The following is a 17,278-nucleotide window of genomic DNA, read 5'->3' on the forward strand; positions in this document are numbered from 1 at the left end:
TGCATTGGACCTTTTTAAGTCTCTCATAGCTGTACTGTGCAGGATCTATCCTCCAACCCCACCCCTCATGGTTTGTCCTGCTTGAAGAGATTAAACCCCCCCTTTGCTCCCTAAATGGTCTTCCTGTCAGTAAGAAGTACATGTGGAAAAGCAAGTGTACAATCAACTTTTCATTTTGCCTTTTTTTTAATATATATAATTGTATGAATACTAGTATACTGTGGCTTTGTTCATGTCACTGTTGATATTAATCAGCTTTTATGGTCATTCCTTCCCCGCCATCTTGTTCTGCCCCCTTTTAGCATTCCTTTGCTTGCCTCCTTGCTATTTTTTATTTAATTTTTTTACCAAGACCTGCCTTGTTAAAGATATTCTCCTGAACTTTTGTATTCTTTTTTGCCAGTAGTTCTGAAAGTAGCACCCACGAGCCAAAAGTAGTCCCCAAAAATTGCACGTGTCACAAATGTGCAGATATGTGCACCACGTCATTGCTCTCTCGCTCTACTGTGTGTGCGTCTTGCTAGCCGTCACTGGTGAGGGGCAGAAGCTCATTGGCTGAAACTTGAATTACTAAGGGGCTTGCCCAAGTGGGGGTAAATATAGGGGGAAAAGTTCTGGAGCATGTCTTTTAAGCATACAGTGAATTAATAATGAGCTGCTTTACTTCAGCTCCTCCCACCCCCCTTAAATGTATTAACCCTTTTCTCTTACATGGGGATTGGGGCCAAGGTAACCTAATGTAGCAGGTGTAAAAAAAAAAAAAAAAAAAAAAAAACACAAACTAGATCCCCTACGTAAGGGGTATTCAACTCTTACCCTACGAGGTCCGCAGCCTGCTGGTTGTCTGTGGAGGAGGCGTTAAAGTGGCGTGTCGCCTTGTTAACGTCCAAAAGCGGAAGTCCATTTCCCCTGAAAAACTGGAAGTTCCTGTTTTGGGGACTCGGCAGAGGCTAGGGCCAAGGAAGTGAAAGGTATTATAACATTGGATAAAAAAGGGCGTAAGCCCCAGTGCTGCCTTATACTGAAATATCAAAATAATCAGTTTAACTCACCAATAATCAGTTTACTACTCTTGCGCAGTTATCATGGTGGTGCACTAACAGATGGTGCATGACTTGGGCTGTATGTTGTGTATTTCATGTGGTGCTTGCCATCAGGTAGACTCACTCAAGGGCATATTGTACTATCAACTGTTCACCATCTTAATCTCTTTGCTAGTTGTGATTCTCCCTGTAAAGTTTACTCACATGCTGCTCCTGGCTTGTTTTGTCTAAACTCAACCTCCGCTAGTAAACACAAGTTAACATGGTAGTTAGAATGAGAATAGAATACACCACCTAGAATTTACCGATGTGTTTTTTTCCTTGCCCACCCCAGCAGGCCACGTCATCATTATTGATAACACACTTGTGTTCCTTAGCCATGAGGCCTTATTGTCGACTTTGGTCGTGTGAAAAAGAAAGACCACGGTTTTGTATTTTTTTTTGCCTTAATGTACATCAATCCCAAGTCCGATTTCCCTCCTCCCCCTCACTCACATTTTGTTACGACACTTAGAGCCTGCTGTCGGAGGTCAAAGGAGATGACAAGTACCAGAGAAAGCACAGGAGTAGAGAATGACTCACCGTCTGCTGCTGGAGACATTGACGGTGTTTCAGCTCTCATTAGGAACAGGAGCTGGTAGGGTTAAGATGTACACCTCCACAGTCAGGCCCCAGCCTTTGCCCAATGACATATTGACGAAAAGAGACGTTGATGGAAAAATTGTAGCGTTTGCACAGAGTAGGATGTGCTAGCAGAAAATGCGGGATACTGTTTGAGTATGTTAAGAGGGAGGGATTTTGGATCAGAAAGTGGAATTGACATGTACTGTACCCTAAGCATATGGATGTAAAAGTGTTTCAGATATTGTGAATGATCTTATGCTTTCCCATACATTCCTTCACACATTGTACAGTTTCAATGAAGATGCTGGCATGCTGGTGGGGTTGTATAAATATTTGATCATTTGTGATTGCTCTTCTTGGACAATAAAGATGTTGCTCAACTTGGCCTGTTGTGTACAGAGTGTCTCTGGTTTTCAAAGTAGCGAAGTTGATTTGTAGGTAAAATAAGTGAAACCATTATTTCCAGTATTGATCTATTCAGCAATCACATTTGACAACTTCTCAAAAGATTTTTACTAGTCACATGATCTTTTTAGGCTAGTGGCCAATCTTCAAAAATAGGCTTACGGTTTTGAGAGAACCCTACCTGAGGTATAACTAAGCACAACCATGTTTTTCCATGTCTCTAAGGTCTCCCATATATGGATGGTTATATACAAAAATCTAATTGCAAAATTGGTTAAATTGAAAGATATGGTGACAGACACCCTTAACTCAAACAGTGCAGAATAATGCCTGGCTGGAGGGGGAGTGGGCCACCTAAGCTCATGTAACCCAAAATTGCAAGCTCTGATATTGCTCAAATTTGGTATACAAGTAATCAATTGTCTGCTCTTCATAGACAAATCAAGAGCATTAGGATATCTTAAAGCATGTAGGAAATAGACCTGTAAGCACACAGATACAATAGGGCGACATGTCAATCATGAATATTTATGATGAATAAACTTCACTTTTTTGGTAGCTGTTCAATCGACAGCTTTCCATGTCAAATTTACTGTCATTCAGTTCTGTATGGTCCAGTCTGACAAAAATGTATAGTGGCCAGGCACTGAAAACGGAATTTATTTCCAGTCAAAGGTCCCTCTGTGAATTTTATATGTTTAGCCACTACTCTTGCAATTACGTTAGGGGGTCCCCCTAGATTTGACTCCAAATCCAATATGGCTGCCACATTACCATTAAATGGTCGTTTTATTACCATTATATGTACATGTATTAATAAAAAAAATTGTGTGCTGTGCTTATGACCTGTACTCAAGACAATTTCTATGTACTTCAACTATGTTTGGAATCCAATATGCCCACCATATACAGTCAAACACCTTTGTCTGGTTATATATATATATATATATATTTAAAGGCAGCAGACTGCTTGTCATTCGAACACCAAGTATTCCAAGTCACGAGCCTCTTTGGGGATCAATGAGGCATCTGGGAGGCTCCAACTATAGGAAAGAGAATCTTGGACTCTAACAACCTCTCTCTATCTCTACAACTTTCCCCCACTGTGGTATCTTGCCCCTCCAGGATTGGGCTCTTAAGTCACCTCTTTACAGATCCGGTGCCAGGTTTGTTTCTTGGGGGGGGGGGGGGTTTAGTAATGAATATAGGCTACAAGATAGATAGGGTAATTCACCTATTATAAACCGTACTATGTGAATGGAGCCATACACACAGCTGTCTTACCGAAATGATGCAAAGTAAATGCTGAAAGTAGTCACCTAGTTATTCATACATACAAATAAAAAGAGGGCCCAATTCTGACCTGAGTTAAGCGTGTGTAAATGGACCATAGCGGATGAAAAATATGAACACAACATGCAACAATTTTAATAAAAGGAAATCAGTCATATAAGGAAATCAGTCAATTGAAATAAATGCAATAGGTGCTAATCTATGGATTTCACATGACTTGGTCACAAATACCATTAAAAAAAGGTAGGGAGTATCAGTATCTGTGTGACCACATATCTCCTTCGCATAGAGTTGATCAGGCTGTTGCTTGTAGCATGTGGAATGTTGTGGAATGATGTCCCACGCCTCTTCAATGGCTTTGTGAAGTTACTGGATATTGGCGGGAACTGGTACATGCTGTCGTACACGTCAATCCAGAGCACCCCAAAACATGCTCACAGGGTGACATTTCTGATGAGTATGCAGGCCATTTCAGCTTCCAGGAATTGTGTAAAGATCCTTGCGACATGGCTCTGCGTTATCATGCTGAAACATGAGGTGATGGTTGAGGATGAATGGCACAACAGTGGACCTCAGGATCTTGTCACAGTATCTCTGTGCATTCAAATTTCCATCAATAAAATGCAATTGTTTTCTCTGTTCGTAGTTTATGCCTGCCTATTCCATAACCCCACCGCCACGTTGACATGAGCAAACTGCTAGCCCAGACTGCCATCTGCCCGGTACATTTGAAACCAGGATTCATCCATGAAGAGTATACTTCTCCAGCGTGCGGCCATCGAAGCTGAGCATTGGCCCACAAGTCGGTTACGACGCCGAACCGCAGTCATGTCAAGACCCTGGTGAGGACGAGCACGCAGATGAGCTTCCCTGAGACAGTTTCTGACAATTTGTGCAGAAATTCTGACAGTTTGTGCAGTACCATGGTAGACCCTCATACTTCAAGGCTAAAACCATGGTACATTTCCATGGAATAAGTGAAAGTACCATAGTAGTACCATGATATAAATGAAAGAACCGAAGGGTATTATAAGAAACTGTTTATTTGTTATTCATTATTTATTTCAAATGATCCCTTTAACAGTTACTTTAGTTAAGAACTTAGATTTGGTAGCACATTCAAGCAACATTTTTTATAAAATTAAGCTCTATATGCTTTATTCCATGTGAAGCTGTATAGTGGATATGTGACTACTTTATGAAAGTGGATACATTGATCTAGTGCAGGACTCTCCGACCAAGCTACCCACCTGTAGGTTTTCCCCAGTTGTAACTAACCTGATTGAGCTTATCAACTAGCTAATTAGAATCAGGTGCGTTAGATTAGGGTTGGAGTGAAAACCTACAGGACAGTAGCTCTCTGGGAACAGGGTTGGAGAGCCTTGATCTAGTGGATAGGTTGTATGTTGTAAAACAGGGGTGTCAAACTCATTCCACGGAGGGCCTAGTGTCTGCAGGTTTTTGGTTTTTCCTTTCAATAAAGCCCTAGACAACCAGGTGTGGGGAGTTCCTAACTAATTAGTGATGTTAATTCATCAATCAAGTACAAGGGAGGAGCGAAAACCCGCAGACACTCGGCCCCCCGTGGAATGAGTTTGACACCTGTGTTGTAAAATGATACACTTGCAAGTGTTGCAGAAAAAAGAGGAAACTCAGAACTCAGCTGTTTAGTCATTACTGATTGTGATGTAATTATTAATGTATCTTGGTCTTGACTTTTTCTTTTTACCTACTAAGATTCCTCTTGAAAAGTTCAGTGCAGTCAAAAACTTGATTTTCCTGTGTTATATTTCCACACTATGAGGTTGGAATAATACCATGAAATTGCAAAAATGATAATGCCCTTTTAGTGTAAGAGCTGTTTGAAAAGACAGCCTAAAATTTCAGCCTGTTTTGGTGGGATGGAGTTTTGGTCTGCCTGGTGACATCACCAGGTGGTTAAATTAGTTAATAGACCAATAAGAAAGAGAGATCTAAACATTTCGTTTTCAGTTGCCCCCTCCACACTCCCAGACAGTCCTAACAAAACTTTTGCTTGAGTATTGCTCTTTGCTAAGAAGCTGTTTCTTTACCATTTTAATTGAAAACAATCACAGTAAGGTACTTAATTGTTACCCAAAAATGATTTGATATTGAGATAAAAAAAAACAGCTGCATTGGACCTTTAATGAAAAGCACAATATAAATAAAATGAGCATAGACTTCCACATGCAGTGCTTCCCTAAACATCTCCATTAGGTAAGGTGTTGATCATGAGTTTTATTCTCTTCACCACACAAGAACTGTGAGAGGGAGGGCGAGCTTAATTTACCATACTGTATTTTATTTTTGACATTGTGTAAATATTAATTACAAATATATATATATATATAGAAAGGCACATTGTCAAAATACAATTTGGCATGCATTTAAAAAAAAAAACAACACAGTAAACATTCAAAAGACTTGACCCATCTTGCCTGTCTACTAACTAACAGGTCTCCATCACAGTATGAGCACCCAGCATCTCCGTCCTTTCCTAAATAAAAAGAGACCATTACTACTACATCACTGGAAGAGGAGAGGGCCCCTGTACATAAATATACACATAAATATACATTCAAAAAAACTTAACATGCACATACAGTTTGGTCCAACTTTAACAGTAGTCAGCTCAAGTACAGTATTTACCCAGACTCGTCCTGAGAGAGACAAACCAATCACTTCACCTTTCCCCAAACAACATGCCAAACAAGCCGTAAATGGGGGTGTGTGTTTTTGGCACATTTTTGTGGAATATGCATGTCAAAACCTAATAACAACCTTCTCCGCCTCTCCTCAAAACTGAAGCACCTTCCGTTTGCATCGCCCCCCCCAGTCCTGTTTAGGTGTCTAATGGTATGTACTCTGAAGTAAGATCATGTTGTTATCGTAAGCACGCACTTTGCATGGTTATTAAAATAGATCTTAAAAACACATGTATCCTTAAACAAGGTAATGCAGAAGCAAAGCACAAAATATTTAGGTCAAAAAAATCTACTTTTTAAGAATTTGAACAGGAACACAGTACAGTACCCTGTGAATCCATAGGTGGTGCAGTTCAGCTTGTTATACAGTAGATCGAGTAATGAGTGAAGCCAAACCAAAGGCGAATAATAACCCTGCAAAAACTATTCTTTCCAGTTATAAATCCAAAAACGTCATTGAACAAATGCATCGTTGGTCTTCTATCAGAGCAGAACGCAGTTTGTTTTATGCTGGGTTTTGTTCCCGGTATGTGCCTTGTGAGTTGGGCAAGAGACAGGAACTTTGAACACTTTTCTCCGTCTAGATGTTTGGGAGATGAGGCTCATTTGGAAAGTTTGCTGATGACACGGATGAGAGCGGCATTCTCGTCCTTTAGCCTCTGGTTGTCTGCTCGGAGATCCACCAGCACCTGGAAATACACGATAACCAAGGAGGATAGACAACATCAGGGACAAATAGATTTTTTTTTTTTTTATCATCGTGATCAGTTGATGGAAATCTATTGGTTATTGTATTGTGTGTTACAGATAATGCAATGTAGAACAGTACAGAATAAAACCATATTCTCAGAACACATTTTTTGGGTTGTTTTACATAGTGTTTGGGGAAGATTGTAATTAATGTTTGTGTAATTTGGAGTTGGTTTGAGTACTTTTATGTGGTTAATGTTTTCAGTAGTTTACTTTTTGGGGGGGGGGGGGCAGTATGCGGTCAGTATGTTGGGTTGTTTGAGGTTGTTTTGGGTAGTTAGTAGGATCCCAAAGCACATAATCAATGCTAACAATTATGCAGGTTAATTAAAGTCTGAACAGACAAAATATGAGTTAAATAGGCTAGCCCCGGTGACGGAACAATTCCCTTATACCTTCAGCTCATCCTCCAGTTCCACTGCTTTTCTCTGGAGTGCTCTCTTCTCCTGCGAGTAAAACAGACACTGATGTTATAACTCACTCCCACATAGGTATGCAGCCTTTACAGCTAATGACATTAGGTTATATTCCATTTGACCTCAATTGATCCAATAAATAAATAATTTCCTGAATTGGGAAGCTAAAAGTGAAATGGACCCTAAAACATGAATACAGACAGGTTAAGAGGGGACTCACAAATCTCTCCAGTTCCAGCAGGGCCGGCCTCTCTGTGTTGCTCTCTTGACACTGCAATAGCGACACAGACAGTTACAACAGGGCCAGTGATTGACATGCACAGCTCAACACAGAAGCTGAGCAGTATAAATTCCAACACATTCTGTGTGCTATAATCTGGAATCCATCTTTGTGTTCCTACAATACTGTGTATTATTTGTCTTACACAACGTAACTTCTCTCCACATTGTCAGAGGCGGACACAGAACACCGCCAGGTCCCGCCACATGACCAGCGACAGCACTTCTAGGATCTGCCTCCCTGACAGAGTCCCAATACTCTTCGTCTCCCTCCTTCCCACTGCTATGTGAATCTAATATATTGAAATGGGATACCTGATAATCATATCCAGACTTATCTGTAGTTCCCTATCTGTAGTTATGAGCGAGAGAAGACAAGGAAAAGAGTCATGGCACATGGTTTTGCTATACACCATGGATCTTGATCCATGGTCATCAACATCCAGACAGGATTATATCCTCACCTGTCGGAGTCTCTCCAGCTCCACTTTGCTCTGGCTGAGCAGCAGCGCCGTCTCCTGCAGCTTGTCTCTGAGCAGGCCGTTCTCCTGCAGCACCGACCTGTACAGCTAGGGGGCGACACAAATACGGATTCGGTCATAGCCTAGCCTCTGCAGTTCTAAATACATTCAGTTGAAGCGGTTTAAACTCCTATTTCCCAGCTAGTCAGCTGCATCCATTCATTCCCCTCAGAGCATGTTATTCTCTCACTTATTAAAACCTTAGGTTCCATCTTTCAAGTGCCTGAAGAATGTGTGTATTTAAAAATCACTGGGAGTTGTCAACAATACCATTTTGTACTCTGGTGAAGAATCTCCCAACTGAGGCTCACTGCAAAGATAGACATAGAGTACATGATGTACGCAATACAAAATAAGTTTAGTAATTCAGTATACTGTAGTATAGAAATGAAAAACCACTTACCTGGGTGAACTATGACGGTGGTTTTCATCCTGTTGGGCTTCATCCATTGCATCCAAATGTTCATTCTTGTAAAAAAAAAAAAAAAAATAGATACAGTGTATAATGAACATTGTAACAAATACCACATTGACAATGGTATGTTTGACATTGACCACTAATATTTTACCAGGCATTGTAATACAAGACCACTTTTGTGACAAACCATCAGATTCCAACATTTTGTGTGTGTGTGTGGGGGGGGGGGGGGGGGTCCTATATTTCAGGAAAAAATGCAGTCAAAATACAGAAATGTAGCAATTACACAACTGAAAAAGGGGAAAAAGAACATTTCAGGTGGGGTGTTCCTGTTCTGAGTATGAGGTTACAACATACTGTTGCATTTCCTCATTGTCTTTGTAGGACATAACATTTATTTTGTACCTGTGGCATGTTGGAAGTGGACAAGAAAGAGTGATATTGGTTGATAGTCAAATTAAAGTTCAATCAGTTTATACAAAGAAGAAATGGTCAAAGACATCAATAGCTCTAGCACGAATACTATGAATATGTATGAAGGGGTTCCTCTGCCTACCCCTAGTTGAACCACCCCGGTGGAGCGTCTCTCTCTCCTTCCCTTCCGTCGGTCCCTCACTCCTAGCCGCGTCTCTCCTTCGGACCCAACCTCCTTCACTGGGTCAGTGTCTACAATACAATAGGAACAGAATGACATTGATAGATCAAAGGCATTCAACAGCACGGCTCTAAACTAACTTTTTCCACCGGTGGCACAATTTTTCCTGTTGACAGCACCAGCACATGATATGGTCGCACCAATTTTTTGCCGCTGCGTGCTGATAATGACCTGACCGGTATCTCATAATGTGCCTGCATTCCATACAGAACCAGGCTAATAATGACTAGCCGTCTTTTACATTAGCATGCCCTTGCATGGTTTGACATTCAGATGAATTTACCAGTGGCACACTGGGCCAATGCCAACTAAAAGTTACTGGCCCGAATGAAAAGAATGCTGGCCAAGGAAAGCAGATGATGCGCGCATCAATTAAAATGTTTAATTTGCAGGCTGCGTAAGTAGCCTATAGCAGGGCTCTCCAACCCTGTTCCTAGTGAGATACCGCCCTGTAGGTTTTCGCTCCAACACTAATCTAGCGCAACTGATTCTAATAATTAGCTGGTTGATAAGTTGAATCAGGAAAGTTACAACTGGGGTTGAAATGAAAACCTCCAGGAACAAGGTTGGAAAGCCCTGGCCTATAATGACCTACCCTCCATAAAAATAAAAATAAATCTTTGAGCAATCTTAAAAATGGTGTTATTGCTAGCGATTATAGGGCCCATTAAAATATATGTTTTAGTTTTCTCTCAGGATTTCACTCGCAAAAAGCACATTTTTGGGGTTGAAAAACTCCTCAGATTTGATGTTCTGTGTCCACAACAATGCTTAAACCACATCGGGAGAACACTTTTGAGATCTGGGAACAATAAAAAACTAAATTAGAGGGTGTAGTTGCCCTTCAATTCAAGTGTGCGCCTAGCAAGAGGCCATTGTGTTCGGCTAGCGGTGTTTCTGTACTGTACAATGTAGGCTACATGTGATGGCACAGTTTGATAAACAAATGCCTTGCAATTGTTACAAATCATCAAGATATAATTTGGCCAGGTATTTAATTGGAAAGGTTTTTTGGGAAAGCCTTTAGGAATGTTCATTCAAACAGCGCATGACTCAATTTTGCTTTGCAAAGATTAAACCATGACTTCGGACCAAACTTTATGAATACCTGGTCTGCATACCCATTGTTGCATACCTTTATAACAATTTTTTAAAAGCCGAAAATTGTGAACCAAAAAGTAACGTGAAAAAATAAAATAAAAACACTGGCACCCTAGCGTCCAATTAAAACTGTGTGTTGCACTGCCAAGTCAAACGGTCGCAAATACGAGTTTTGGTTGCAATTTTGAGCCCTTAACAGACACTAAGGCTAGAGGATGCATTTGATATTGCCAACTTGATGTTTTCATGACACTAAAATACTTTTAAACTAGGATTCATAATCCCGTCTTCCTGAATGACATTACTATTAATAAATGAAAACGGCAAATTTTTTTCCCACCACAGTCCCACTCACCTCTCTCAGCAGGTGTTATGGTGACTATAGGGCTGACATGCAGGATGTTGCTAGGCGGTGGATCAGCCGGTTTGGCTACGCTCTTCTCTGCCTCCTTCAAGTCAGTGAGCGTCACACCCTGTCACAGGAAACAAGCAAAAAAATCATGTTTATTATTTATGCTGAAAGGTGGTCAGTTAAGGTGACAAGATCCATTTGAAGTCCTCTGTAAGAGACGTAAAGAGATGGTTTATTGTGGCCAGTACCTGTGTGGAGCGGCGAGACTGGCGCATGAGGCGTGATCGTGCTTTCCTCTGAGACTCAGACTCCTCGTCTCTTACAGGGGCCTGGAACCTGAGGGGCAAACATCCACACAGCTCCATTAGAACCCGTAGATTCACAATGCTCCAAAAGAACACATCCACACAGCTCCATTAGAACCCTTAGATTCACAATGCTCCAAAAGAACACATCCAATCAGCTCTATTAGAACCCTTAGATTCAAAGCCGTAACCAGGGTTGGAGTTTTAGTGAGGATTTTTTTCTCGCATTTATATACAATTAAATAAACTTTAAAATGCTATTTGGAGAACAGTAAAAACGACCCCAGCCATTATCACCTTGGCTGCTGTAGGTTCATTCACCTCAGTCGCTCTACAAACACAAAGCCTATTAGCTATACACAACTGTAATGTTATACCCCTGAAAGAGGGGGAATTATCAGAAATGATCCACACTAACAAGTAGCATCAGAAAATGTTCAGTTAGTTGTAATGATGAATTGCATAAAATAATCAACTCTATACATAGATATCCATTTTCTCAAATGATGTAGCGTTCACATTTATTTTCCAAGGCATTACTAATCAAGCTCCGCACAAACAGACATCAATGGAGCACACAGATGATCGTTTTATCACATTCACATGAATGATTAGCATATTAACTTACGATTCTGTATTAGCATCAGTGATGTAGTGGTAAAAAAAGGTGGGTAATGGGTAAACTATAAACTCCAGAAACTATAAACTCCAGATCAAGACTAACAAGAGCGTTGGGTCAGTAACCGAAATGTCGCTGGTTCGAAGAACAGATCCACACAGCTCCATTAGAACCCTTGGATTCAGAATGCTCCAAAAGAACACATCCACACAGCTCCATAAAAGCACATCCACTGAATTTACAGCAGAAGACACACCCTCCTCTACTAAAACACATTGATAGTGCTTGAACAACTGCCGGTGTGTTGAGTCTTTCATTCATTAGCTCTCATCATCACTTCCTTCTTATGTGCCACACCCTGCCTCCTGCTACACCAACTATTCACGTATCTTTCCTATAGTTGTGCCAGGCCACGAAGCTTTAATGTGTGTTTACTGTGTGTCGTGTGGCTCTTACTTCCGTCTGTCTGGGTTGGTGTTGTTGGGACTATCAGCCAGGGGGTCTTTCCTCTGGGGGGTGGGCTGGACCCGGGCTGTACGACTGGCTCTGTCCTGGTCCCGCTCCTCCACATCCTTCTCCTCTGGAGTCTGCTGAACCACGGGCAAGACAGGACCACAGGCAAGACAGGACCACGTTGATACAGAGGAAATAATAACATTTCTCTTGACAGTAATCGAGTCACTGTTGCTAGGCTGATGATTCACATTTTTCTTTGACGTTCAAATGGAAAGGAGATTTTGTGAACATCAACAGCTAAGATAGGAAATAAGGAATAACTACGTGTGTAAAGCACGACAGGCCCAGGTAGACTACGCAACATCTACAGTACAGCTTAAGATGCATCGAGACATGTCTTACCTTTTCAGCAGGGCTGACGGTGGAGGTGGCACTCTCTGTGTCTGGACTGGATAGAGTGGAGCCTTCTAGGAAAGACAGACAGGAGGAGTACTCTGGTCAGTGGGTAATCATGAATGGGTATTCAAAATGTCTGTGTGTGTGTGTGAGATCAGACATATTTTATACCAGGGCTGCTCTCTCTCTCCTCGCTGAGCTCCAGGCCTTCAGACCTCCTCTCTTTAGACTGATCCTGCACGTTCATCTTCTCCCTACTGCTCATCCTGCACACGGAGGTCCTGAAACACACACAGAGATGATTACTATCAGCATTTCACAGAAATAGGCGGCATTCAGATTCTTTACCCTTCTCCCAAAGTGTGCTCTCGTTCACTCCCCTCCGTGCATTGAAAAGCTTTGGATTGGTGCATACATGGGAGATAATGATCGAAAAGTAGCCATGAAATTCATTGCAGGAACGCATCCAGTTCTGACACTGTCCAACAGAATCCCTGCTATTATTTATAAGGAAGATGCCTTTTTCATAGTCAGCCATCTTTGTAAAATAACAGTCAATGAAGAACTATCTAACTGAATCTCATCTACATTTCTAATGAAGACAAAACCATCATTCTGCATGAAAATAATATATATATATTTGATACTTGAGGCCAAGCCCACCACATTTACTCCAACTAAAGCCTAACTGCAAATTTACTCCAACTACAGTCTAACTGCAAAATAAATACTACAGATCAGAAGAGGAAAAGAAACAGGAGAAAATAAGATGTAGTAATAATAAGGCATATCCTGACCTCCGTTGTTTGTTATCAGATGCAGTAATAATAAGGCATATCCTGACCTCCGTTGTTTGTTATCAGATGCAGTAATAATAAGGCATATCCTGACGTCCGTTGTTTGTTATCAGATGCAGTAATAATAAGGCATATCCTAACGTCCGTTGTTTGTTATCAGATGCAGTAATAATAAGGCATATCCTGACCTCCGTTGTTTGTTATCAGATGCAGTAATAATAAGGCATATACTGACCTCCGTTGTTTGTTATCAGATGCAGTAATAATAAGGCATATCCTGACCTCCGTTGTTTGTTATCAGATGCAGTAATAATAAGGCATATCCTGACCTCCGTTGTTTGTTATCAGATGCAGTAATAATAAGGCATATCCTGACCTCCGTTGTTTGTTATCAGATGCAGTAATAATAAGGCATATCCTGACCTCCGTTGTTTGTTATCAGATGCAGTAATAATAAGGCATATACTGACCTCCGTCGTTTGTTATCAGCTTTTGCAGCAGTAGAGCCTGCAGGGTTCTGTCTGTCCATGATGGACTGCTCATTACGCCACTGTGAAGGGACACTCGGTCATCAGTGACAAAAATATGACCACTGTCATTAGATAATGCATATAATAATAATATTGCAAGGCAAATATAGTAGCAAGAGTCATGACAGCGTCACTCATCAGTAAGAGAAACATAGGAAGACTGCCTTTTGCAGAACAGCCCAATATTACATGGCAAATATGGCAACAAGTCAAATTATACTATTCGGAAAATGTGTGAAATCTACAATGAATATTTCCCAATCAGGCAGTTTTGTATTGGCCATCTAGAGAAATATTTTGCACACATGAACAGTGACAAAAAAAGGGAAGTCTCACGTTGGCTTGTTTCTGTGACAGCTCCTCCAGCAGTGACACAACACTCTCGTCAGCGACATCAAACGGAGTCTGACCCTGCAGGGTTGACGTTACAAAATGAAAATAGAGCACAAAGGAAGCAGCAAGACATTATGTGGCATCACACTTCCTACCAAATGACGAAGCTATATTAGCCTAGCATTTCAAAAAGTAGTAACAAATATTACAGAGACCTGGTATACAAGCAGTCGACAATATTTCCCAGTACATTGAGTGTCTTGAGGAGGACGGGCTCACTGTAATTAGCTGGAATAGAATAAATGGAACAGTAATCAAACATACTGAAATCACGTTCGTCTCTGTTCCATTAATTCCATTCCAGTCATTACAATGAGCTCGTCCTCCTATAGCTCCTCCCACCAGCCTCCACTGGTATACATGTGTATGGCTCTAGTCTGTCTGTCGGTCTCACCCCATTGCTGCAGGCCTCCATGTCGCAGAGCTGTTCAGCCAGTATCCTGCAGGCATCTCCCTGCCCCCAGTGTGACGCTGCGTGGAGAGGTGTCCAGCCATCACAGTCCATCTCTGACACGTCCAGACCACACTGGCATAGCAGTCTGAACCACAACAACACAGAGTGGCTTAGCACAGAGAGCAAAGCAGAAAGCCTATTCAATTCATTTTGTCTCTTTGTTTTTTAACAATGCACTGCTTTCCCATAAACTCAAGAGTTATTGAGCTTGTCAGAGTGGCTGTGAGGGAGACACAAGAAAAATTGGGTTTTTGAGAGAATTGGGGCACGGTCATGGACACTCACTTGATGGCTTCCAGGTAGCCCTTGGCTGCAGCGACATGCAGGGGAGTAGCCCCAGTTTTGGGGTGCCGTAGTTCTGAGGGAGGCCCCTCTGTCAGCCAGGCTCTGGCATCTTTCATGATCTGCTCCTCCTCCACCCGCTTAGCTGCCTCTACATCCACACCTGAGACAAGAGACGGGAATGAAATGTATAATCAACAACCGAACAAGAATGTTGAAAATGTGGTAGTCATGAAGCTCTTTCCTCTCTCAACTCCATTGAAAAAGGGGGAGCCTTATTCTTGTTTAGCTCGATATGGAACGTGACAGCATCACAAGCCAAAAATTGGCTAAGAGTGTGCCCTGGCTTCCCTTCCTTCTCAGTACCTAAGTAAGTCTTTATAAATCAGACACCACAACACTTATCACCCTGAATCTCTCCTTTGTTTCCTCCCTGTGTTGGTAGTACAGTACTTGCCTTGTCTCACTGTGTATTGGTGCAGGAGCGACTCAGTGGCCTCGTCTTCAGCTATATCTAGGGGGACGTCGCCATCGCAGTTCACAGCAGTGAGAGACGCACCCTGCTGCAAAAGGAAACTGATATAGAAAGAGAGTTTGAAACCATCCACAAGAGAGAAACAGGCCACATAATCAAGAGTAAACAAAAAGCAGTTGGCCAGCTTCACAGGCCCTGCTGTACCAGACAACAATACAGCATTGTTGAAAGGAGAAACATTGGCACAGGGAGGCTACAAAATCAGGTTAACTCAATTGCAACGACTGCCCAACACTATAACAGAGGAATGTAGAAAGCTTTCATAGGTAGTCCCTATTCTATTGCCTGATGTTGAAGTGATATACTGTACTGTACATACTCAGTGATCTCCAGGTTCCCACAGGTGGCTGCCACATGCAGCGGAGTCCAGCCCTCACTGTCCACCTGGTTTATGTTGGCGCCCTGAGCCAGGAGAAAGACCATCACCTCCATGCTCCCATCTATACAAGCCTACAGTGAATGAGGAGAGAGGATGATGATATTCATAGCTCCAGTATGACTATAGGTTGTAGAGTCAATACACAGACACTAGATTCTACTCATTTACCACAAGTCCTTACCTGGTGAAGAGCTGTGATTCCGTCAGCATTGGCACAATTCACAACCTCTCCCTGATAGTCTCCATTTTTGCCTTCCGTCTCTCTTTCCTCTTTCAGCATCTCCTGGGCCTCATCTGTGTCACCACTGGCACAAGCTGCCAGGAACTCTGCAGCAGTATCAAACCGCACTCGCCTCCTATAGTTGAGGTCATCATTTAGTGACATTATTCAGGATATTAAAGTTAATATTTTACCAGCACTCCATGGCAGCTACTCAAACCTCATTATTTGCATACATGAAAGGCAGATCATATTCCCCTCCTCCAAATAGTCCATGTTATACCCAGTGGTTGTCAACAACAGTGGTGGTCTGTAACTAACTAGATATGTAGTTAGCTAACTTAACTATGTTGCTGGCTGACTAGTTAACTGCCTGCTAGCTTTCCAAAATGACTAGCCAGACAATGTGGGTGTGTTAGCTACATATCCTGTCGAATACTGTAGAGAACTGTTCTAAATCTACTACTAGACAGTAGACAAGCACATACGAATGTGCCATTGTTGTGATTACAGACATAACTAGTTTGCGAGATAAACATTCAAGTCTCAGCAAAGCTAGCTAGCAAGTGCCTAGCCCACGCACAGCATTCCTGAATAGCATCCGGTATAGTACTACCTAGCTAGCGAGAATATTGCTAGCTGGTTAGCTAGTAATACATCATTCTGACAATACAGTACCTTCGTTTGGGTAGAATACTATGGGCTTCCCCGGTGGTCAATCCGCTTCCCTCCACATCCTGAGAATGGTCATTTGAAACGGCGTTGTTCACGGCCTCCGAGCCGCCTGCATCCTCGACATTGCCCCGCCACCTTCGCCTGGGCACAGCCGGTTCTCTGTCGGTGCTTGAACCGGACCAGCGCTTCAATTGTTCCTGCCGTTTATCCTTTGCTGTGTCCCCCATTATTATCCGACGAGGACTTTATTCAATAAAATATATATTCGATAGAAAAAACACACCCTCCATGTGTATAGTTTCACTTCCTTATTCAAAACACTGGGTGTGAAGCCAAAGATGGTGCATAAATGAAGATGTCCCACTCCGGCCGTTAACCATTGAAAAAAAATGTTACAGTTCCGGTCTGCTTAAGGAGCGGCTCTCCCATAGATGGGTTAGCTGACAACGAAAACGATGCGCACGCTTCAATCGAGGCAGAAGTCTGTGTGTTGTTGTGATTCTGGATGGCCAGATAGCAACAATGACAAGAAGCTGCCATGTTGGGGAATCGTAGGTGGCTCATTTCAGCTAGTTTAATCTTGTTATTGATACCATGTATTGTGTTGGGGTGTTTAGACTGATGCAATGTCTATGCTAATGTGACAAAAATTGA

At 41.9% G+C, this 17,278-nt stretch overlaps 1 protein-coding gene across 2 annotated transcripts; it reads right to left on the bottom strand.

Annotated features, from left to right (window-relative positions):
* Window positions 1–5,673: 5,673 nt before the first annotated feature.
* Window positions 5,674–16,976, bottom strand: LOC120066068 (protein phosphatase 1 regulatory subunit 12C-like). Of its 2 annotated transcripts, none has more exons than XM_039017175.1 (20): window positions 16,628–16,976; window positions 15,911–16,085; window positions 15,670–15,800; window positions 15,273–15,391; window positions 14,819–14,978; window positions 14,474–14,618; window positions 14,023–14,097; window positions 13,627–13,706; window positions 12,531–12,640; window positions 12,366–12,430; window positions 11,964–12,094; window positions 10,832–10,919; window positions 10,587–10,704; window positions 9,032–9,141; window positions 8,461–8,525; window positions 8,328–8,367; window positions 8,001–8,105; window positions 7,478–7,528; window positions 7,237–7,287; window positions 5,674–6,780 (listed from the first exon to the last, which is right to left on the bottom strand). In XM_039017175.1, exons 1-20 carry the CDS (start codon window positions 16,849–16,851, stop codon window positions 6,694–6,696), a joined length of 2,130 nt encoding a protein of 709 aa, XP_038873103.1. In that variant the 5' UTR covers window positions 16,852–16,976; the 3' UTR covers window positions 5,674–6,693. The 2 variants fall into 2 exon arrangements, with proteins under 2 accessions (XP_038873103.1, XP_038873095.1); XM_039017167.1 differs by having other exon boundaries at window positions 11,964–12,097.
* Window positions 16,977–17,278: the final 302 nt, after the last annotated feature.

This window comes from Salvelinus namaycush, chromosome 2 (genome assembly GCF_016432855.1).
Source record: "Salvelinus namaycush isolate Seneca chromosome 2, SaNama_1.0, whole genome shotgun sequence".
In the NCBI taxonomy this organism is placed as follows: Eukaryota; Metazoa; Chordata; class Actinopteri; order Salmoniformes; family Salmonidae; genus Salvelinus; species Salvelinus namaycush.

Bases quoted from the DNA above. Each gene is read 5' to 3' on its own strand.
- LOC120066068 (XM_039017167.1), bottom strand. From the start codon at position 16,851: ATGGGGGACACAGCAAAGGATAAACGGCAGGAACAATTGAAGCGCTGG. The intron at 15,392-15,669 runs GTATGTACAGTA...TTTCTATATCAG, and splicing joins GGGAACCTGGAGATCACTGA to TTTCCTTTTGCAGCAGGGTG. The intron at 14,619-14,818 runs GTGAGTGTCCAT...GTTGTGGTTCAG, and splicing joins GGCTACCTGGAAGCCATCAA to ACTGCTATGCCAGTGTGGTC.